Here is a 22,653-nt window from a genome sequence, read left to right as displayed (position 1 = left end):
AATGCCAAAAAGTCTAGCACGAACAAAATAACAAAAATATAAATAAAGGCAGGATGTGCCTGGCACAAAGAAAGAATGCAGCTCGAAAGACATCAGCTATGACTGGACAGGCGTTCTCAACTTACAGGAGTCTGGACTTGTGAAAAACCCAGAAAAACTGGTGGCCCCTCTCCCCAGAAGAATAGCACCAAACTCGAGCAATCTGCAGTTTTGGGGTCCTCCTGCACTGCCCGGGATTCCTCTACTTGGAGGGTAAGAACTCTGGTTCGACGCGGAGATGCTAGGGTGGCGGTGGTGGTGGCGACTGAGCGCGCCATCCAGCCGCCTGCGGGTCCCAGCAGCACGCCAGGCCTCCCTCCTGGCAGCCACAGGTTCTCTGCCCCTTGCAGGAAGCCGCGCACAGCTATGAGGCTCCCTCCCCCCCTCTGGCTTGGGACTTTTCCTAAAGTTTGCTGAAACCAGACACCTTGCTCCGCAGAGCCCGCGTGCAGCCACTGTTTAAAAGGCTGCCTTCAGCGCCCCTCCCCGCCCCCAGCGGAGACTTCAAAAGGCCCGGCGGGAGCCGCGTCCCCCGCACCTATGAGCCGCCCCCGGCATTCGGAGCTCACGCGGGAGCCCAGGGACGCAGAGCGGCCGAAGTTCGAGCGCAGGCGGACCGGGTTGGCAGCGCAGTCCCGCGCGCCCATGCCCCTCCCGGTGCCGCTGCGCTCTGCGCGCCCCGGCCTCTTTTAGGGAAGGGGACCACACACCCCCGCCCCCGCCCCCGCGCCCGCGCCCGGGGCTGCGGGACCCATGAATACAAATGCCGTTAGGCGCCCGCGGAAAGACGGATCGGCCAGCCTCGCACTTAGGGACCCAGTAAGTGCCCGAGGACACCCGCAGCTCTGGGAGTGTACTGCAGTGTGCGTAAAGGTGTGCGCGTAAGCGGCGGTGGGTACAAGGCCGGGGGAAGAGTTTGTGCGTGTGAGGATCCGTGTGCGTGTGCGCTTGGTGTATATGGTGTGTGGGGGGAGGTGTGCTCGTGAGCGTGCGTATGTGCCAAGTGTGTGTGTTTCAGGGATCTGACCAGGAGAGTGCTTTTGTGCATGTGTAAGCACTGGTGTGCATGCATTTATAGGAACGTGTGGAGTCCGAGTGTGTGCAGAATCCTCTTGTCTGAGTGTGTGTTCCGGGCGAGCCGGAGAGCGTGTGGCTGTGCCTGCATGTGAGTTTGTCTGAAATATGGAGGAGCCGTGATGTGGACGAGAGTGTGTGTGCACAAGTGAATGAGTGTGAGTCTGGAGTCTGTTTGCTGTGCAGGAGTCACGGAGATGGACAAGAGGGGGGGTTAGTCTCAGGGCTGCGTGGGGTGTGTGTGTGTGTGTGTGTGTGTGTGTGTGTGTGTGTGTGTATTTGCCCGGTGTTTGCAGCGGGTCAAGATAATGTGGAATCCCCGGGAGTCTTTGGTTGGGGGAGGTAAATCTCCATTACACACCAACCCACTAGGTCCTCCACGGAGCTCAGAACCTGGGGCTCACTCTTTCTGGTGAGGCATTAAGACACTGCTTGTCAAGGGAGTCCGGACTCCAAGTCCCGGTCCCAGTTCTGTCCTCGGAATTCTAGGCTCTTTTCAGGAGTAGAATCTGTCTCCTTTCACCCCCCACCCTCCCATTCGAAAATCCTGTCTCAAGAGTCCGAAGTTCCTCATCTCAGAACTGTGATCAATCAATGCGCACTCTTGGGCAATCCCTTATCTCGGTGAATCCTTTTCACCGGGAGGAAGGGGCCAGCGTCCGGCAGGACGGTGGAGGGCTGGCTGAGGCTGCGCCCTGGGCTGTGGCCGGCAGGGGGCAGCAAGGGGCAGCAGAGGGCGGCCCGGCGCGGGGAGGAGGGAAGGTGGAGAGCTGCGGCGGGCCGAGACTTTAAATCGCCTTCATTTCCCCCAAATCCTTCCTTTTCCTCTCCTCCCCCAGGCCGGCGGGGAGGCAGCTTCCACCGCCCTCCGCGCGCCCTCGCCCGGCCTCGCTCTGCCTCCTGGGACCGCCAGCGGCCCGCCTCCAAAGTTTGATCATCTCTCTTTTTTTCTTGCTTCTTCCTTTTCGGTGGAGGCAGGAAAAGAGAGAGGCAGGGGCGAACGCGGTTCCCGGACCCCTGGGACCATGGGCCTGGCGCGGGCGCCAGCGGGTTCCCAGCCTCGCTGCCTGCCCGCTGCGGCGCCTCTGGGCGCGTGGCTGCGCGGGGGGCGCGGGGGCCTCGCGCTCTGAGCCGGCCTGGCGCGGCGGGGCGGGGGGCTGGCGGCCCCATGGGGCACGCCCACACTTGCCCCCCGGGCTCGGGAGCATGAAGTAGGGGCCTGCCATGGGAGCGGGATCGGCGCGGGGCGCTCGAGGCACGGCGGCGGAGGCGGCGGCACGCGCGGGGTGAGTACAGGCTCCCGGGCGCCCCCTCTCCAGCTTCCAGCGGCTCCCATCTGGAGAGGGCTGGGGATCCAGAGGAGCGTGTTTCCTGTCCTTCCTGCGCCCCCGCGAGGCGGGACGCCAAGGGTTACCCCGGCCTGCGCCCCTAGCCGGGCCGGGGTTGGCGAGCGCTGCCGGCCCTGGAGTGCCGCGCGGGGCTAAGCTCCCGGGTCTCGCTGGGGCGGGGCCCAGCCTGGGAGGGCCGAGGCCGAGCCAGCCCGGGGGTCCATGGGGGCGGGTGCCCCACCTCCCAGAGTGCCCGGCCGGGGGCCGGATGGAGGGGCGCTTTGGGATGCCTGGAGAGGGGGTGTCTGAGTGTGGAGCCGTCTCCCTGTATCTCGGTGTCTGCAGGTCTGTATCCGCTACTTTCCGGTTCCATCTGTTCTTTCGAGGCTATGCACAAGTTTCTAGGCCTCCAAGTCCGGAGTTTTGCTCCTGGCTCAGTGTCTGTGTGGCTCCGCACGTCCTGGAGATTTTCTGGAAATCTCCGCCCGAGTGTGTCTGCCTGGGTCTGAGTGTGTCCGTGTTTCCCAGATTCTCCCCGGAGTGAGAGAGGAGAGAGAGCCAGTATGTCAGAGCAGAGAGGCCCTGGAGAGGCCCAAGTCCGGCCTCTGGTCGTGCAAATGGGGCCAAGGGCCAGAGAGGACCGGGGAATCCCCAAGGCGTCTGCAGCGTGGCTCCGCAGGGGCTGGGATTCCCGGCTTGTGTGGACCTTGGGAGAGAGGAGAGGGCGCGAGAGCTGGTCACTGTGTGGGTGTGCGTGGGCCAGAGCCCGAGAGGAGCAGCCCTGGGGACCCCGCGCACCGAGGGTCCTGCAGGACTCGCTGTCTTTGCCATCCAACCTGCGGGGACCCCAGGGCCAGGGCCGCAGCCCCGCCTTCCTCGCCGAGCCGCCCTCTCTGAGCAGGAATGGGGGATGATGCTCCCCTTCTTCCTCATGTCTTGGAAAAAGCTGGCTGGTTGAGCACCCCCCCCCCCAACTCCCTGCGCTCATACAGGGACCAGGGAGCACACTGCTGACTCACTTTCTCCCAAAGACCCAGTGCCAGGGCAGATGCCAGCGGTTGGCCAGAGGAATGGCGCCAAGCAGGAGCCCCACTGTGGGGCCCTAGCTGTGGGCAAGTGGGCAGTCCCACTGCCCGAGGCTCAGCCTCTGCCTTGTCCTGCCTCCCTGCCCCCTGGGCCACAGCATTGCCCAGGTCCTGTGCCCCTGGCTTTGCTTGTCTTGCAGCTTCACTCTGAGACTCTCTCCAGACCCTCCAGGCCCCACTGGCCTTTCCTGTCTTCCCTGTGCCCAGAAAGTGTCTTGTGCGCCCTCGCCCTGCTGGGTGCACTGGAAGGGGCCTGTCCTGGAAATGTCACTGTTTTCTGCTGCTTCCCGAGCAAACTCCTCTCTTATTTTGTTGGCGATTCTCTCCTCCGGTCCCTGTGTCCAGGGACCCTCTTGGTACCCTTGTGGCCTGCCCTGGCACACAGAAGTGCCCATCAGTTGGTAGCAGAGGATGGCAGGCTCTCCAGCTCACCTCAGAGTGAGGTAGGCTGTGGGCAGAAAGAGCGAGATCTCTGTCACCAGGCCAACGTAAGTGTGCCGTGGGAAGGAGTTTGGGCAAACCTCTCACCTCTCTGCTTCTTGTTTTTGTCATCCACAAAATGGGCTTGTTTATTCCTGGCTCACACAGCATGCTTGCAAAGGGTTTTGACCAGTGCCTGGCATGTAATAAGTGCTCAATAAACAGCAGCTGTTACTTGTATTGCCGTGTGAGCCAATGGCTGCATCCTGTCCAGGCAGAGGGCCTGTCTCTGTTCCCATGGAGGAGGTGTAAGGTGTGAAGAAGGCCTGGGTGTGGCCATTGGGGTACATGGGGTCTGGCCGGGCCACAGAACTGCTCTGTGACTCCCAACTGGTCCGTTCCCAGCTCACCCAGTGGGAGAGCAGTGTGTGTCAGTGCTGGCTCCCTTCCAGATTTGGGCTCTGCGATCTCTGTGACTGTTCAGGCTGTTACAGGTCTTTGCAGTGAGTGTATGTTTCCAGGTCGTAAGGGTAGAAGGGAAACCATCCTACCAGGCTCCTGGTCACCTAGGAGCAGTCACATTTGATGCGCTGGCAGGGGGCCTTTTGCAGGGCACAGAAACACCTGGCTTCCCACTTTGGAGGGCTTCCTGGCCAGGCTGTGTCTCCAAGGTCCCTTGCTTGAGGCTCCCGTTTCTGCTGCCTCCTGCCCTGCCTGACCCCCCAAGCACTGATCTTCCTGACATTCTGGAGCCCTGGGTTCATAGGGCCAAAGCCCACAAGGCGGTGGTGAAAACAGACATCAAGCAGAACAAAGCCCGAGCCAGCGCAGGCACTAAACGTTATTAGCAGTAGCCTAAACAGGATTGGAACGGGAGAAAAGAAGCGGCAGGGCCTCCCTCCGGGAGCCAACTTTCCAGGCCTGGAGCTGACTTAGATGGTTCCCAGGCTCGTCAGGCCAACATCTCTGTTCCTGCGGTTGAAGGCTGGGACTCTGGTGTGAAGCAAGTAGGAAGTGCCCGGAAATCTTGATTTCTTCTCCGCCGCAGACGAGTCAAAGTCACTTTGCCTGTGTGGACCGACCTCCGCTGTCCAACTCACCAAGGAGGTGGTGGGACAAGAATCTGGCCCCTAGATGATTTGCAAGGGCCTTCTCGGACTCAGATGTGCTCTGTGCTTGGGGAGTTGGAGGGCCAAGCGCACCAGAATTCTGCTCTAAGAAGGTTGGTTGTGTGTGTGGAGGTGGACGCAGGGCTGGCAAACACGTCAGTAACAGGGAGCCAGGGTTGAAATTGTCAGGCTGGAAGCTGTGGTGTCGAGAAGCGGAATTGAAGAGAAGATTGGATTCCATCTCTCCTCCGCGTCTTCTTCCCCTCACCTTTGGGGATTTGAAAGACTTTCCTCTGATTTCCCCTTTGACCAAGAAGGATGCGTGTGGTTCATGTGCCTCAACTTTCCCACTTGGCTTCTCTGTCAGCTGGGAAGCATCCTTACAAGGGGGTGTGTGGCATAGCAGAGCGAAGGACTCCCGGACCGAGGGCTGTGCTGAGCACTGATGGGGTCCGAGGAACACAGGAAGGCGAGAGTCAGTGTCGTCTGAGGGGGCGTCTTTAGGAAATATGAGTCCCTACTTCTTAGATTTGGGGACCACTGAAGGTCAAAAAGTGAAGCCAGTTTCTTTATTGCAGGACTTCTCAGAGCCTTTGAGAAGATTGTCTTCAGGACGTATTATCAAGTGGTAAATAGCATGATTTATTTACAAGAATGGAGTCTTCTATATAAGAAAAGAGTTACATTCAATTTTTCCAAGAAAGGAGTAAAACAAAATTTCATTGTGATACATAAACGATTAAACAATAACAACAACAACAACAACAAACCCAAACTACATGAATAGGAAAGACTTCAGGAAAGAGGGTGTAGTGTACCAGCCACATTATATGTTTCTGCACAAATGAAATACTGAAGCAAGCTGATGGGAATAAGCAAGTTCAGCTGGAGCCCTGGCTGTGAGGGAGGCAGGCTCAGGCTTGGAGAGATGACAGAGGGCTGAGGACTACCCAGGGGGAAAGTCAGAGCTGGGGAGGAGGCTGGGAGGCACTTTTTGAAGCGTCTTGTAGTATCGGGTAACATTCGTCTTGCAGAACTCTGTTGGGCGTGTGTTGTGTGTCTTCCAGGAGTAAACAGGACAGGTAGGTGTCTTTGCCTTTGGAGGGCTTCGTCTAGAAAGGGAAATGGACAGTGACCACACCGGGGTCCCCACCCAGTGGAGTGGGGCTAGGCAGGTTGCCAGCATAGGAACTGACCGGCAGAGTCATGTCCAGAGGATCGAGTGGCATGTGCCAAGGCCCAGAACCTGGACAAGGCTTTCGAGGGGCCGGCATCAGCATCTGAATGCCATTTCAGTTAGTGTGCCTTATGCTCCTCGTCCAGAAGTCACAGAGCCATGTGATTTAAATGTAAGGGAGGGTTACTACTTCCCTTAACAAGAAGCCCCCAAAAAGAGCAGGACTTGGGCCGGGGATTTAGCTCAGTGGTTTCGCCGCCAGCTGCCCAAGTGCAAGGACCCGAGTTTGATCCCCGGTACAAAAAAAAAAAAGAGCAGGACTAGGGTTGGTTAATTCAGCATTTCAACAGTGTCATTAAACACCCACTCCTTTTCCATTCTGCTATCCTTGGGTATTTGGGAGACTTCGTTACCTCATATGCACAAAATAGCTGCAGCAGCTCCAAGCAGTATGTTCTCCCTTAACAATACAGAGGCTAGAAGAAAACCTTCCCTCCATCTCTTTGATTTTTTTTTTTCGGTACCGGGGATCGAACTCAGGTCCTTGCGCTTGCACAGCAGGTGGCAAAACCACTGAGCTAAATCCCCAGCCCTCCATCCCTTTGAAACACTTCCTCTTCTGATAGGCACCACTCACATGTCTCTGGTCACATTTGGGTCACCTGTGCATGCCTGAACCAGTCACTGGCATGGCACATGCAGTTCCTAGGATTGGCTTAGGCTTATCTGGTTTCATCCAGGGTCCTCTGAAGTCCATGCCCGCAGGAGCATACAGAAAGGAGGAGGGCAGCGGGAGGCGAATGCCGCTGTCTTCCCCAGCGCCTGAGCCACCCTTGCTGTTGATTGTAATTGCTACTGCATTGCAAAGTAGGGGAAGCTAGGAGAGTGTGAGCTTATTCTTCAAGGTGCCCAGGGAGCCTGGGAAGAGCCCTGGGGCTCCAGACATCAGAATGGGTTTCCTGGATTACATGAGTCCCCAGCAGCGTGCCAGCCTAGCTTTGGGGACGGCCTAGCGGTCTGTGCCAGCCTTAGCCCGCGCGGCCGCCCACCTGGCACGGTTCTCCTCGCCTGTGTCCCAGCCATCCCTGGCCACGTGCTGCCCTCCCCTTTGCCCGCCCGGGGATCAGATGCCGGGGTGGCTTCGGGTGTCGCCAGTGGCTGCTCCCACAGGAAGGTGCAATCAGATCGTTGCCTCTGCCCATCTTGGCAGGGGCTGCTGAGCAGAGCTTTAACCCTTCCTGCAACCAGAGTGCAGAGGCAGCGGCCGTCTAGGGAACACTTTTGTGGGTGGCGCCTGGCCGAGCCCTTCACTTGCATGAGCTGATTTCACCCTCAGGCCTGGGCTGCAGAAGCAGAAGTGTCAGGCCTCGCTGCAGAAGATGGGATGGGCTCTGGGGGTTGGGGGACTCACCCGGGTCGAATGGCTGGGAAGCCCAGGGCTGGGTTTGCACCCGGGCCCTCCCAACTCCCCAGGTTCTTCTCCCTTTTCTCTCCTTCCATTTCCGGCAGCATAAAGCAGGTGGGCAGCTGGTGTGGCACAGTGTGGGCTTAGGTTGTGGGGGTCTTTTCTGTCCCTGTCCATAAGTAGACCCGTCTGGTATTGGCACTGACCGTCAGCTCCTGCAACCATTGGCTGGGGCCTTGGGAAGGGACCCAAGACCATGAGGCCATATTGCAGGTGGGGAAGGCTGAGGTTTAGCGTAGGGAGCACCAGATTTTGAACTGGACCCCAGACCTGAGCAGTGCAGGACTTCCTGCCTGCAGCTTCCTGTCCCGTGACCTTGGCTTAGCCATCTGTGAAGCAGGGTGTCATGCTGGTACCTTGCACACAGGTTCCTGGCCAGAGGCTGTGCCTGGAGGCCTGGGAGCATCCTGAGAGTGGGGCGGCTCTGATGGGCTCCTGGAGGCTGCCCTTTGCCTCCCACCTCCCGCTCTCCATGGGCGGGACTGGGGTGAGAGTGGGCTGGGCCGCCACTGCAGCTCCCACAGCCGGATCTGGGCTCGTGGGGTGGAAGCTGATGCCATGTGTGCTTGTGTCTGCCTGTCTCTAGGGGGTTTCTCTTCGCCTGGATCTTAGTCTCGTTCGCCTGTCACCTGGCCTCCACCCAAGGAGCTCCTGAAGGTAATTCTCTCTTCTCTTTGTCCAGGGGACAAAGGAGGGCGGAAGGGGACTGAGAACTCACTCAAGGGCACCAGACATCCGGGACCCCGCTGAAACTCAGTCTCTGTTTGCCCATCGGGGGAATGGAGCCAGTCATTGGCACGTTCCCTTTGGGCATGAAGGGATCGAGGAGCTTTGCAGGGGTAGGAAGGCTCAGGGCAAAAATGGACAAGGGCTGTCCTTGCATTCCTACTGAGACACAGTGCAGTGAGGTCACAGTTTGTCCAATGGGTACCCTAAGAATTGCACAGAGGAGACCCTGGCCTTGCCTAAGCCTGGGATCTCACTTTCTCCTTCCCATAAGACCCCACTTTTCCTGCCTGTCCCTGAGGAGCCACCCTAGGGGCCAGGGCAACAGTGGGCTGGCTGCACAGCTGCTCTTGGAAACCAAAGCCTCTCCCACATCTGTTTGTCAAGCAGTAACGATGCCTCCTAAAATAGCCGCCCTTCCCCTCCCCTCCACGCCTGCCATGTTCTGCAGCAGGCAGCAAGCACTCGGGAGTCCCCGTGGCCTGACCTGGCCACTGGGCAAGGATTGGGCCCCTGGAAGGGGAGGGTCATGCCCAGAAGAGACTTCTGCTGCCCAGCAACATGTTGGGTAAATGTCATATTTTCCGAGCTTGCTGTTTCCCCCACAAAGTAGGTGAACAGCTGTCCAGAGTCCTGAGTCAGGCAGAGTGGGGTAGGGAGGGCCTATCTGTGCGGAGCCAGGTTTATGTAATAAAGGGATCTCGCCGGGGCCAGCTGGCCGGGCCCTTCCGTCTTGGCCCTGGGCTGAATGCATTCCCTGTCCGCAATCTCTTCCTTGCTGGCGGGATTCTGGAAGTGCCTCCACTCTGCCTTCCAATGAATCTGGGCGGCTCCAGAGCAGGACAGCATAGTGGCTAAAAACAGAGATCTAGGGGTCAGGGGCCCTGGGCTCCAGGCCCAGCTATGCCTTTTATAAGCTGTATGGTCTTGGGCACATTATTATGTCTAACTCGTCTGTAGGGTGTGGATGATAGATTTCCTCCTCCATAGATTGCTGAGCAAATTGAGGAGAAAGATGCATGTAAAGCATAGTGATTTGTATTCTTGTTACTGATCATTTTGCTAACCTGAATGTGGGGGGCAAATACAGCCCTTCCCTATCCCTGTAGGCCCCCGGGGTCAGTGCCTTCCAACAGCTCCCGGTGTCAGAGTGTGGGGCTTGGCCCCTCTGTTGCAGATGGTCTTTGGGGCTCGCTGGAAACTGAGAGACTCTAGAGAGGATGAGAACAGGGACCCCATCCGTGCCACCTGCCCTGGCCAGCTGTGGCTCCCCGTGGACCTGAAGAGCCTTCAGGGATGGCAAGCTGGGGTGAAGGGAAGCCGCACAGCCTCCACCTCTTCCTCAACCAAGTGGCTTCTCCCATTTTTCCTTGTTTATAGTGACTAATATTTCAGGATGATAAGAGGGTGTCCGTGATTAAAACATGTAAGACCTGTTATTACTAAGAGAATCCATAAGCAATGGTTCATTTTAGCTTAGAACCTGGGAACAGACAGAGGTGGAAGAAAGGATGGGGAGGAGGAACGGAGGTGGAATGAAAGGCGCATGGGTCCTAGGGAGGAATGGGGCCTTGACTTCAAGCCAATCGGAAGTGATAGATACAGAACCTTGGAGCTATGGTGTCCTTAGAACACTGTTAACACATGATGCCACCTCCAGGGCTGGTCCAGCTCCCTTGTCTTAAAGGCAGGGAAACTGAAGCCCAAGAGCTAAGAAGAGACTCAGGTAGACTTAGCTGATGCAGGTCTTGTGTGAGGACAACAACCCCAGGATGCAGGCACTCTTCATCAGCAGTGGGTGGGGGAGATTCCAGCTCAGGGGCCAGGCTCACAGGTCAGGCTCTCAGTCATAGCTCCTAACTCTAGAGCCTGCTATGGAACCAATAGGCCAGGTTGGCAGCCTCAGTTTACCCCAGTGGCCCAGGTGAATATCTGTCCACCTGTCTATCCGTTTGTCCATCCATCCACTTACCTACCCATCTGTTCACCCATCCACCCATCTCACGGTTGTCAGCTGAAGGCAGTAAGTGCCAAATACCGTGTTCAGACCCCAGCATGGCCCTTGCATCCAGCGATTAGGGGTTGAGCACTGAGTGCAGGGTTAGATCCTGAGGCCCTGACCTACACTGATGTTCTGGCAGCAGCCTCTGCCTCCCTGCAGAGCTCGAGTTTGGAAACCAGAGCGGCTTCTGCAGACACTGGCAGCTCAGACAGCTCAAGGAAATCAAGTGACCCGGGAGAGGCAAGGTCAGGAAGCCTTGCCCTAAACACTCTGGAAACCCTCCTTTTGCTCTGGCAAGCCCTGCCAACCTAATTACCGGGCGGATGCGACCTGGCTAGACCATGGTCAGATGTCCACATGCTTTGGCAGAGGACAGGGATTATTTCCCCTGCTCTCCCCAAAGCCACACAGCAGGGGAAGAGTCAGTGCGAATGTCACCTCCCTCCTGATAGCAGATTGCAGCTCCCTTAGCCTGCTCTAGCCAGAGACCTCAGGTGGGAAGGGGACTGGGTGGGTTCCTGAGGAGGTGCTGAGACTGGTGAGCCACCCTGGACATCCTTACCAAGCTCTGCTGACATCCATTCCCATCTCTCTGGTCCCTGCTTAGGTGACTTCATCCTGGAAGAAGAGAAAAGGGGTAACACAGGTCACCACTGGGCAGCCTCTAATGCTCCGGGTACTAGTGTTTGGTGGCTGTCCTTATTTTAGGTGCCAGTAGCTTTTACTTGAAAAGGCACATTTTGTGCCAGACACTTTAAAGGAGGGTATTCACTCATTTCTCAGCACAGCATCCTTCTGAGGTTGGTCTAATTGTCATCCCATTCAATAGATGGGGAATTAAGTCACAGGGTTAGGAAGAGATATGAACCCAGTAAGATATGAAAAGATATGAGCCCAGGAAGTCTGTGTTCTTAGCCATGATAGCAAGATCCTGTAGCTAGACAGGAGCCTGCAGTGCATGCTTAATGGCACCAGTGTGACGCTCGGCCGCCCTCCTGGGGCAGTGTTGGGATCAAGTGAGTGAACAAATAACCAGGAGCACTGTCCATGCACCTGGGGTTCTGGCCGGAGCAGGCCCTGACTGTCCTCTTCTCTTCCCCTCCCTCAGATGTGGACGTCCTCCAGCAGCTGGGCCTCAGCTGGACGAAGGCAGGGGTTGGTCCGAGCCCCGCACCCCCAGGAATCATTCCTTTCCCGCTGGGCTTCATTTTCACGCAGCGGGCCCGGCTGCAGGCCCCCACAGCCACCGTCATTCCTGCCACCCTCGGCACAGAGCTGGCACTGGTGCTGAGCCTCTGCTCCCACCGGGTCAACCATGCCTTCCTCTTTGCTATCCGCAGCCAGAAGCACAGGCTGCAGCTGGGCCTGCAGTTCCTCCCTGGCAGGACCATCGTCCACCTGGGGCCCCGGCGCTCTGTGGCCTTCGACCTTGATGTTCACGATGGGCGCTGGCACCACCTGGCACTTGAGCTCCACAACCGTTCGGTCACCCTCGTGACGGCCTGTGGGCAGCGCCGGGTGCCTGTCCCGCTGCCTTTCCACAGGGACTCCACGCTCGACCCCCAGGGCTCCTTCCTCTTTGGGAAGATGAGCCCACACGCTGTCCAGTTTGAAGGTGCCCTCTGTCAGTTCAGTGTCCTCCCTGTGACACGGGTTGCTCATAACTACTGTGCCCACCTGAGGAAGCAGTGTGGACGGGCTGACATGTATCGGCCCCAGCTGGGACCCCTCTTCCCCCTAGAGGCTGGCAGATCCTTCATCCTCCAGACCGACCTGGCCCTGCTAGGCCTGGAGAACTTGACCACTGCCACTCCAGCCCTGGGGGCAAGGCCAGCAGGCAGGGGACCCATGGTAACTGTGCCCACCAAGCCCCTAAGGACAAACCCTCCAGAGCCTCACCAGCATGCAGCAGGGAGAGGCCCAGCCTGGACCCCATTGCCACCTGCCAAGCTGTCAGCCAATAAAGTACCTCATTCCTCATCCCCAGCCCCTCCTACCAGCTCTACCAGGACCCGCCTTACGGCTGCCCAACCATTGCAGAAGATGACAGCCACCAAGATCCCCAAGAGTCTCCCCACCAAGCCTTCGACCCCATCTCCTTCAGTCGCCCCTGGAAGAAGCCCCCATCTGACCCAGAAAACAGCTGCCTATTCAGTCACAAAGCCAGTCCCACCCACCCAGAAGCCTGTGCCACCCACTCCCTACCCAGCTCCTGCCAAGGCCTCTGGTCCCACGGTGAAGCCTGTCCAGAGGAACCCCGTCATGCCCCGACCTCTGCCACTCAGTGCCCGGCCTCCTGTGGCCAGCTCCTCTAAGTCCTTGCCCACAGTAGCCCAGACTGAGGCCAGGCTAACCAGCCATGCCAGCAGGCTGGCCTCTACCCGCACCAGTGCCCAAAGACCTCCCCAGCCTGCGGTTTTGCCTCTGTCTTCTGCTTCCAGTTCTGGCTCTACCAGAGCCACTCGGCCATCAGCCACAGTGGTGGCTCCAGCCTTGGGCACTGGGACTCCCAGAACAGCACCTCCCACGCTCTCTCCTGGCTCTGTCCTTACTGGAAACAAGAAACCCACTGGATCAGAAGCCTCAAAGAAGGATGGACCCAAGAGTAGCTCCTGGAAGCCTGAACCCGTCAAACCTGGGAAGGCAGTCGGGGATGCCCCCTTGAATGACTGGACAATAAGGCCCAGCCCCAGACAGCCCCCATCCAGTCGGCAGACCACCCCAGCCCTGGCCTTAGCCCCGGCGAGAGTCCTGTCCTCCAGCCCCCAGCCCACGAGCAGCAGCTACTCCTTCTTCCACCTGGTGGGACCCACACCTTTCCCCCTGCTGATGGGGCCTCCAGGGCTCAAGGGAGACTGCGGCCTGCCGGTAAGACTGGGTGGAGGCTGCATGCTGCTTGGGTGGTGGTGGATGGCAGAGGGGCAGTTTGGTTCTGGTAAGAGCAGGGGAAAGGAGCAGCCCAGAGCAGGGAGCTGGTTGTGGGACTCCTCTGCTTTGCTGACCTTCACTGGACACCCTGCTGCCTGCTCACGATCTGCTGGGACAGGTGCAGGTCTGGTGTACTCCCCTCCCAAGAAGGAGCACCTCTGGGCTTTGGTTGGCAGAGGTCCAAGGTCATGCTCTGCTGACCCAACTGCAAGGGTCAGGTGGCTTCAGGAAAGCCATGAGCTAGCTGCCTCAGGTCATGCCCAGCGAGGCGCTGAGCAGCCCCCTACTCCCTACTTCCGACCAGGCTCCTGCTGGCCCAGCAGCTCATCTGGGAGCTGGGGACAAGGATCACATATGAGTAGCCCTGGATGTGTTTTGTTTGGCACATGCAGCATTCTTCTTTTGAAAAATCTCCTAAGTTACTAACCGTCAAAAAATGAGAGAGTTCTTAGAAAAGTCTCAGCAACCAGCTTCTCTCGGAAAGTGGGAGGTGGTAGTCCCTGGGTGGCCCCTTTAGATGGGGTGAGCACTGCTGTTGCCACAGGTCCTCACTTCGGCCCCTTGAATCTTAGCAACCTGACCCATCACCCATTTGTTACCTGCCTGGCTGGCACCCATGGGCATTTGACTTGTGGCCCCTGGTAGAGGAGTCTGGGATGAAGAGGGTCAGCATGGGCTGGTGCAAACAGGGACGGGAAAGAGGAAGAACATTCCATGTGCAGGAGATGGTCTCCGGGTCGATGCCTCCAGCCTGCCTGGGACCATCTCCCGGGCAACGACCTTCCCACAGCTGGAGGTCAGTTCCTCTGGGTGGGGAAGCATGGGATGGAGTTTGCACAGGCCCAGGCCTCTGCTGTTGTCCTTTCTGGAGATGAGCACAGTGTGGTGGCCGCCCCTCCTTCCGCTACCCGGGTGTCCCACTGGGCTCTGTGTTTGAGGTTAGGGTTCCCTGCAATGTGCACACAGTGGCAGATGCTGGGAATTCCCGGGCCTTCCAAACACACTTAATGAGTTTTAATAATCATTAAGAATAATATTTATTCAGCCTGTCTCCGAGGGGACTGAGGGGCTGCGTTTATTATAACCATATTGTAGATCTTATGGAAATGGTATGCGTCGCTCTGCAGTTACGTCAGTGTTCTGTGCGGGTCCCGTGTTGTGGAATTGGCAGTGTGGAGAACGTTGCGGGGGGGCAACCGCTTTCCCGAGAGGTCCCGGAACCTTTCCCCCTTTCCCTGGCCTTAGACCCCAGCAGCTGCACTTCCTGAGCTGAATGTGCACTGGATGTGCTGGCTATGAGGTCAGGAGGGGTCACAGCTGAGTAGAGGGGGCAGCATTCCCTTCCAAGGTGTCTCTTGAGGTATGGAGAGCAGGGAAGGCACATCCAGGTGACCAGAAGTGGAGCAGGGCCAGGGTTCAGGGTGCAGAATCTGCCTTTGGACCTGTCATCCGCCTGAACCATGTCCTTCTCCCTTGGGTTGGGGGCTCTGCGTCACTTCCTGCTAATTTCCCTCCTTGAGACTCTCCGTAGTCAAAGAAGGCTCTGGAGTCCACCTGGCCAGCTGGTAGATATTTAGAGATCATTCAGTTCAGCTCTCCTCCTAGGGCAGCAGAAGAGATAGGGGACTGTGCCCAGAGAGGTCTCGCACAGCACCTAAGAGGCAGAGCTGAAGTTCATTCTCCAGCATACTTCATCCCTCCCGGTGCAGGCAGGTGGGGGCTTCAAAGGTGAGCCAGGCCTTATCCTGGGCCTTAGGGGAAGGCTTCATGTCCAGAGAATCTTCTGCTTCCATAGGCGGTCAAGTTTAGGAGCTGTTTTAGTCAAGCGTGGTGGTACAAGGCTGTAATCCCAGCACTCGGTAGGTTGAGGCAGGAGGATTGCCGCAAATTCAAGTGAATTCAAGGATAGCTTGAACTTCATAGCAAAACCTCGTCTTAAAAAAGTCAAAAAAAGAAGAAACAAAAAGAGAGTCATGTATTTTGGAAAGTGACTGCAGGGCTCAGTCTCCCGTGTGTGACATAAGAGCAGTACCTGAGAAGGCTGTCTTGCCCATGGTCCTCAGGGGAGGGGGCCTGCAGCCACCTGGCAGGGGCTGGCACCAAGTTGGGCCCAGGCCTGCCAGGAGCTCCAGGAGGAAGCTGGAAGCTAAGCTGGCTTGGCAAGTCGGGTGGGGTGGGGCGGCCGCTGCACAGAAGCTGCACGGAGGCCCTGGGCGGCCTGACTTACTCACTGTCGCCGTTGTTTCAGGCGTCTGCGTGCACTAGCGCTTCTCCCAGGAGTCACCTCAGGAGACCCGGCTGAGGGCCAGGCCCAGGGCTGCATGCACTGCAAGGCTTGAGAGCTTTGGATTCGGAACAACCTGGGTGGGAATCGTTCCCTTATGTGGTCACTCACTCACTCATTCATTCTTTCTTTCTTTTTCTCCAGTGCTGGGGTTTCACCCCAAGCTCTTGGCACTGAGCTACATTGACATCCCTTTTGTTTCCTCTGGTATTTTGAGGCAAGTTGCTAAGTTCTCCAGGCAGAGCTTGAACTTGTGATCTTCCTGCCTCAGCTTCCAGAAGTGAGTGCTGGGGTTACAGGTGTGCGCCATCTCGCCTGGCTTCCATTCATTCTTTACAAAATTGTGGACGGAGTGCATTCTAGGTGCCTGGTGCCCTTTGGCAAGTCACTTAACCTCTCTGAGCCTCAGTTTCTGTCCCTGTGAAATACAGATAGGGTATGACCTACGTTCCCAGAGTTGTGAGCATTCAGTGGGGTGAAGGGGTACCACGCCCAGCACTGGTCTGGGTCCTTGTGGATTTCTGTGGCCGTGACGAGGTGGGGCTGGTGGAGCAGGGAGAACTTGAGGCAGAATGAATGAGAGAGTCCTGCCACAGACCAGCTGGGTGAGGGGCTTGGGGTGGGACTGCCTCCATTTCTCCCACCGCTGCACCCAGGGCTTCTCTGTGAGCTTCCAGACTTGTTTTCATTTTCACGCTGCCTGGGAGCCCCAGCCCACAGCCTGTCCTGAGGTGAGTCTCTTGGTGTCTCCAGGGCACTCTGCTTTGAGTGGTTAGAAACTGAGGCTGGATCCAGAGATGTTCTCCTTAACCAGCATCATCTGGACCATGGAGAGTGAGGTCCCTGTGGAGCCTGGCTTTGCGTGCTGGGTCAGTGGGCTCCAGGCAGGGCCAGGGCCACTGAGACCAGGTACAGGGTGCAGGTGGCATCAGAGGACCCAGCAGGGGGCTGGAGAAGTGCAGGAGCCTGGAAACAAATGGTTCTTGTGCCCAGTCTGGAAGACACTAGGGCCAGGAAAGGTGTTACCAGAGCCTAGCAAGGGCTAAAACCTTGAGCCGAGGTCTCCCACAGGAAGTGGGGCCCTGCAGAGCACAGCAGGAAAAGGGCAGGAGAGAACCCTGTCCTCTCTTGTTTGCCACATTCCCTTGCTGGGGGTCTCCCATTTCCCTCTCCCATCAAAGCCAAGCCCAAGGGGCAAGAAATCCCGGAGGTGTGGTGTGCACAGGCCACCAGTTCCCGGGGCCCAGAATACACTGGGGGCACAGGGAGAATAAGCAGTGTGCACACATGAGAATTGTCTCAGAAGATGGGTGTTATAATCCCACTTCACAACTGGACAGACTGAGGCCTGGAGACACAGGGAGAGGCACTAATTTGCTTAGAGCCACCTAGAGCTGGGTTCCTGTGGAGGAGCTCTGTCCAGCAGTCCCTTCTCCATGACAGAGAGCAGAATGCTCAGCACCCTGTGGGGCTGTGTGTGGAATCATTGTGAGCCCAGATGGTCAGGGATGGGAGGGCCTCTTGCAGCGCGCCTCCCCTCCCCAGGTGACAGGTGCAGAGCAGAGGCCCAGAGGTCACTGCCCAGGGTCACATGACCGCAAGCAGCATGTCCTGGCCAGACCTCCGCTCTCCTAGATCCCAGGCCTGTGAAACGTCTCCTGGGTACCGACTGCCAGGGAGATGCCAACCAGGACTGCCTTCCTCCTGCAGGGCCTGGCAGGTGGGCTGCTCCATCTGGGCACAAGGGCAGACTTGTTCCATGGGATAGGATCTCCCCAGTCTGGGCGTGGGAGACCAGGACCTTGGGGAAAGCTTGGAGTGGTAGCTTGGTTGTTTCCATGGCTGTGTTTGCATGCATCCCAGGCCCAGGCCTCCACAGCCTCCCCCATGACAGGCCTGCTCCCCGGCTCCTGCCCCTCAGCACTGGGCCCTCTCAGAGGCCCCGTTGTTTGCAGCGTGGAGTGGAAAATCCCACCCTGGCCCCATGAATCATCCCAGAGTCACCCGCTCCGGCCCTGGAAAGAAACGGCAGCATTTTTCCACTGCAGAACAGACAGGGTCTCTGACCAGAGGAGGGGGCATGGGCTACCCACCTTCGCCACCACCAACAGAGCAATCACTGAGTGCGGACAGGTCAGGCCTCCAGGTCAGGCCTGAGGCAGAGCTGAGCAGCTGGTGGCCCCAACCCCTTCAATAGGCCCGAAGCTGGGACCCGGGCTGCCATGTCAAGGAGTCGGGCCGTGAGCTGACATCAACAAGCCAGCCTTGACTCTTGGCTGGCACATGAGTCTGCTCTGCAGATGTGGTGGATGAGGTCAGACTCCAGCCTGGACACCTCCATTTCTAGGGCAGAAGAAATGCCAAGAGGGAGTGACCAGGCCTCTGCAGCTGTGGCCTCATCAGGAAGCCACACCCCATGGGCCCTGTCCCTCCTTGTACCTCTCTGAGCCTTGACTTCCTGCTCCATGAGACCAGGATGACCTGATATTCTTCTGTCACCTGATAACCCCACTGAAGCCCCTACAACTCAGGAGAAGCCCGTGCTGCACAGGTTCTGTGCCACAGATGCCCACAGAGGACAAGGGACTTAATCAAGGCTGCATCCCTAGTCAAAGACACACCTGATCAGCATTGTCCTTGTAGAAGCTGCTCAGGGGAGCAGAACAGACCCGGTGGTCCTAGGTTTGAGTGTAGGCGCTGTCTCATTAGCTGTGTGGCCTGGGGCAAGTCACATTGCCTCGCTGAGCCTCTCTCGGCTTTCTTATCCATTGAAAGAGCATTTTATACCCACAGCAATGCTTAGCCTTGGCCCCAGCATTTTCCTTTAATTAATTCCTGTCCACCTGGGAGAATTGAGCCAAGCAGGGCCTTCTAGGAAGGGACACCCTTTGCTCTTTCCCCAAAACATGCACAAGGAGGTGGCTCAGACTTTTGTTCCAGGAGCTTGCCTAACAGAAATAACAGCTGACATTTTTTGAGCATTAACTGCACACCAGGCAGCAGGATTAGCACATTTTATAGATTATATGCAGGTACGAGCTATTATTATCCTCACTTGACGGAAGTTTGAGAAACGGAAGTGTGGAGCCTGAAAGTAGCTTGGCCAAACCATCTAGCCTGGTAAGTGGGGGTGTTTGGTGTGAGCCCAGAACCCTGGTCTTACACTGCACTCTGCTGTTCCCCCAGAGCAGGAGGAGAGGAAGGTGGTCTGGCCCTAGCCCCAGGCCCACAGGCAGACACAGGACTGAAGACCATGCCCTGGCCTCGATGTGCCATGGAAGGCAGGCTGCCCTTAGTGTGGCAAAAGGTGCCCCCAGTTGCATAGAGGTGGCCAGGACTTACCTGGGGTCACTCAACAGCTCCTCCTCCGTCCCCTGGGGTTCTTGCCCAGTGACCGTGGGGCCTTGGTGTCCTATCTGCCTGTCTGGATCTCTCTGATCTTTATTTATGGACAAGTAGGCACGTGGTGTTCACAGGCTGGCTCTGTGAGCCGAGGCTGCCCAGCGTGAGATCCGGATTAATTACCAGCCAAAGCGTTCTGACTTTTCAATGCCTACTTTAACTCTGGGCAGGAAACCTGGAATCTTGTTGACTGTTATTTGAAACAAATGAATTCCCCAGGCCTCACACATCCTCGAAAGCCTGGCTTCCTTCGAAGGCTCCAGGCTCAGTGCATCTCATCAGGCCCTTAGTTAATCCCCGGGGACTCCTCAATGTTGGACCCATTGTAAAGGGATAGCATCTGAGACTCAAACGGACAGAAGGAACTGCACACAGCCCCTGGCTATGAGGTGATCAAGTCAGGATTTGAACAGAGATCAGCCTACTGTTTAGTCCGGTGTGAAGGGAGGAGGGACAGAGCCAGACAGGTACTTCTGAAATGCCTACTTCAGGGTCAGGCCTTCCTCTTGTGGGAAGCAGGGAGCCATTTAATGCTGCTGAGCAGGGGAGTTTCTGGAGAAGGAGGATTCGGCTGTGTGGAGGGACTGGAGAAGGAAAGAGTGGAAGAGAGAGCAGGAGCAGGGACAGCCATGTGGAGCTCTGGAAGGTGCCCAGGAAGGCACGATGTAGGTGAGAGCAGAGAGAACATCTGTGTGCTGGTGACATAGCAGGCACTGTGCTAGACATTTACCATCTCTCATCACCATTGAAACAATCCCATGGGGAGGGAATTACTGAACCCAGCTACTAAGTGGCAGTGTAAGGATTTGAACCCAGGCACAGATGACTGGAAAGGCTATGACTGCACTTTTGATGCTCTGCTGCCTGTTCATGGTACAAAGATGCTCAGTGTGACCTTGGCCAAGTCCCTTCTCTGCTCTGGCCCTGGAGAGAACTTGATTGAGTTCTGAGGTTCCTTGCTGTTATATTTTATTAAACATTTGGCTGAGCTCCAGGGAGAGAAATGACTCATCTTATTGGTTCCTTTGAGGAGCTCATGATCTGCTGGGAGAGACAGGTGTCTGCAAATGACTTCCCAGTAATAAAACAGTCTTTGGCGGGAAAAGGGGGACTTGGGGAAGGGATCAGAGAAGGCTTCCTGGAGGAAGTGGCACTGTAACTTATCTGAGTGATAAAAGATGAGAGCTTCAAAGTCTGGGAGGCAGCAGCTGCTATTTTTGAAAGGCCTGAAAGCCTCAAAGAGCATGAGGTCCTCAGAATAGGACCTCAGGAGATGCCTCTTCTAGCCATGGGATGCCTATGCCCAGAGCTCTGGGCAGGATTGTTGAATGACTGGTTGATTCCATTCACTGCTGCCTCTGGGCACTGTCTGACACTGTCTTTTTGCTTCCTGTTCAGGGTCCTCCTGGGCTTCCTGGGCCACCTGGACCTCCTGGCCCACGAGGGCCTCGGGTAAGTGTCCCTGGCACCTGTGACCTACTTCCCTAAAGTCCCAGTTTGCATTGTGTCCTCGGGCCCTTCCCTGACCCTTGCTAGCACCTCTTTTCCATTTTGTGCATTGTGGGTAGTCATAGGGCTCTAGGAGGAGCTCTGTGGGCAGATGTGCTTTGGGAAGACAATGACTTCTTGCAGGGTGTTTGTCCTAGGCATCATGCTTGCAGTTTGGGGTGCAGCTGGAGGGAGGGAGGGAAGGAGGGTCCTGAAGTCCATCTCTGAGAGAGGGCTGAGCTCCTGGGTGGGAGTGAGGCTGGAGGACAGCTGGGTGGAGCTGCAGTGGCCAGTGTGAGCTAGCTCATGCCTCAGGGTGACAACAGCTCTGTGCTATACCTGCCCATCACTTTATGCTGCCTTATTTGACCTCTGTGGGCTGGTGTGATCATTCTCATTCTAGGGACCAGGAAAGTGAGTAGGTAATGGCCAAGCCAGGCTGGAGCCGAGGCTTTTCCTTAGAGGGAAAACTGCACCCTTCCCGAGAGGGAGGGCAGGGACCAATGTCACTTGCATCCATGCTCAGGCTGAATCAGCCTTTCCCACGCTGGGTGCCTGGCAAGGCCTGGCAGAGATAACTGCCTGGGGCATATTTTTAGCTCTGAGCCCCGTGGTTGGTTCTGGTTATGCAATTACTCTGCCCCAGCTCCCTCCAGACCTGGCCCTGGCCCTGGAATCTGCTTTCTCAGACCACATTTCCTCCTGGCTTCCGAGTCTTCAAAAAGTGCATGCCCAGAGCTGAGGATGAGGCAGGTACCACAGGCACTGCCAGACATGGGACCTTGCAGCCTGTAGCACCCGACAAGACCCCTTGACTTAGCATTGCAGGCCCAGGCAAGCTGCCCTGCTCCCAGCCCTCCCTGGGACTGCCTTTCACCTTTACTCCACTGTCCCCTCTACTCAGCAGGTCTCCTTTGCCAATTCCCCTTCCATTCATGGCCAAGATCAGGGGCCACTTCCTTTTCTGATGATGACCCCTCCTTGGGGCCCCCTGGAAGGCAGATATCTCTCTGCAAATCTCCTTCACCACTGAACTCTTTGACAGTCTCAATCTGTCTTCCTGGCCATCTTAAGGAATAGGTCCCAATGTTTTCCTCATGTTATAAACAAGAAAACCAAGGCTCTGAAAGGTTGTTACTTGAGGTTCTCTGACTCCAGAGCCCACCTTCTGACCTGTCTACCACACGAGTTCTTCTCTCTTCTGCCAACACTTACCTCCCAGTGGGAGACACTGTGTCTGTGTCATTGTCTTACCCGATACCTAGCACAGCACCCTGGTGCTGGGCAAATGGTTGGGAGAGATTTCCAGCTGGGAGTTGGGAACATTGCTGGCAGGAAGCCATGTGATGGTAGGCAAGTCCCATCTCTCCTCTTGGCCTCAGTTTCTCCATTTGTGCAACCTGGGATCGCAGTAAGGCATTTCCACGGTTCCTCCCAGCTCTTCTGACCTGCTTCCAGTCTCTGTGCCTGCCCCACCCCCCACCATCCTGTTTCTAGACTGGGAATTCCATAGATCATAAAATTCCAAAGATAATAGAATGCCAGATTAAACTGCCCCACTGCCTCTCTGCACAGATGGTGGTCTCGGGCTCAGGGAGGGGCAGGGTCCTACCTGAGGTCACTAAAGCCCTGTGGCCCGACCCTTCCCACCTCCACACACTCCCCCGGCTGTGGAAGGACGAGGGGGAATCCCTGAGCCCTCCCCCACCCGCTTTCTGGGCTGCAACATTTATGGAATCGGTCTGCTTGGCTCCGGGTCAACTATGTGCCTCGTTTCTCTGCAAGGCAGTGACTGAAGAAAGGTGGGGAGTGGGAGCAGGGAGCAGGAAGCCCTCACAGACTGCCGATGGGGGCTGAGAGCTGCAGCCCACCATCTATGAGGCAGCTGGGGTTACAGCTGAGGAGAGGTAGCCACCCTTGACCGTCCATGCCCCACATCTGGTCCCAGGGGAGCTGGACATCAGGGACCTTCCTCTGACACCCCACCTAGCCTGATCTCCAGTTAGAGCCTGGGAGCCTGGGCTCGGGGGACATAGGAGGTTTTCCAGAGATTGCTGGCCCCTGTCATTTACAGGACACTGAGGCTGGTGGGGAGTGCGTTCCATCCACGTTCTAGGAGACTGCCT

General features: G+C 57.0%; 1 protein-coding gene across 6 annotated transcripts in view; it reads left to right on the top strand.

The window, feature by feature from the left end:
- The first annotated feature begins 750 nt into the window (after nucleotides 1-750).
- Nucleotides 751-22,653, top strand: part of Col27a1 (collagen type XXVII alpha 1 chain) — a 118,312-nt gene continuing 96,409 nt past the window's right edge. Inside the window, exons 1-5 of one of the 6 annotated variants that reach the window (XM_087183323.1) lie at nucleotides 2,330-2,399; nucleotides 8,284-8,354; nucleotides 11,534-11,580; nucleotides 11,766-13,293; nucleotides 20,438-20,491. In XM_087183323.1, the coding sequence (XP_087039449.1) occupies nucleotides 11,534-11,580; nucleotides 11,766-13,293; nucleotides 20,438-20,491 (1,629 nt within the window). In that variant the 5' untranslated portion in view covers nucleotides 2,330-2,399; nucleotides 8,284-8,354. Of the gene's footprint in view, nucleotides 859-2,246; nucleotides 2,400-2,651; nucleotides 2,787-8,283; nucleotides 8,355-11,533; nucleotides 13,294-20,437; nucleotides 20,492-22,653 lie in introns of those variants that run through there. The other 5 variants (XM_087183324.1, XM_013073745.3, XM_004849506.4 and 2 more) reach the window with 5 other exon arrangements.

This window comes from Heterocephalus glaber, unplaced genomic scaffold (assembly GCF_053883595.1).
Source record: "Heterocephalus glaber isolate CG9 unplaced genomic scaffold, H.glaber_assembly_v1.0 deba00001479, whole genome shotgun sequence".
NCBI classification, from domain to species: domain Eukaryota; kingdom Metazoa; phylum Chordata; class Mammalia; order Rodentia; family Bathyergidae; genus Heterocephalus; species Heterocephalus glaber.
The sequence above is the reverse complement of the archived record's forward strand: the minus strand, read 5'-3'. Positions and strand labels throughout refer to the sequence as shown.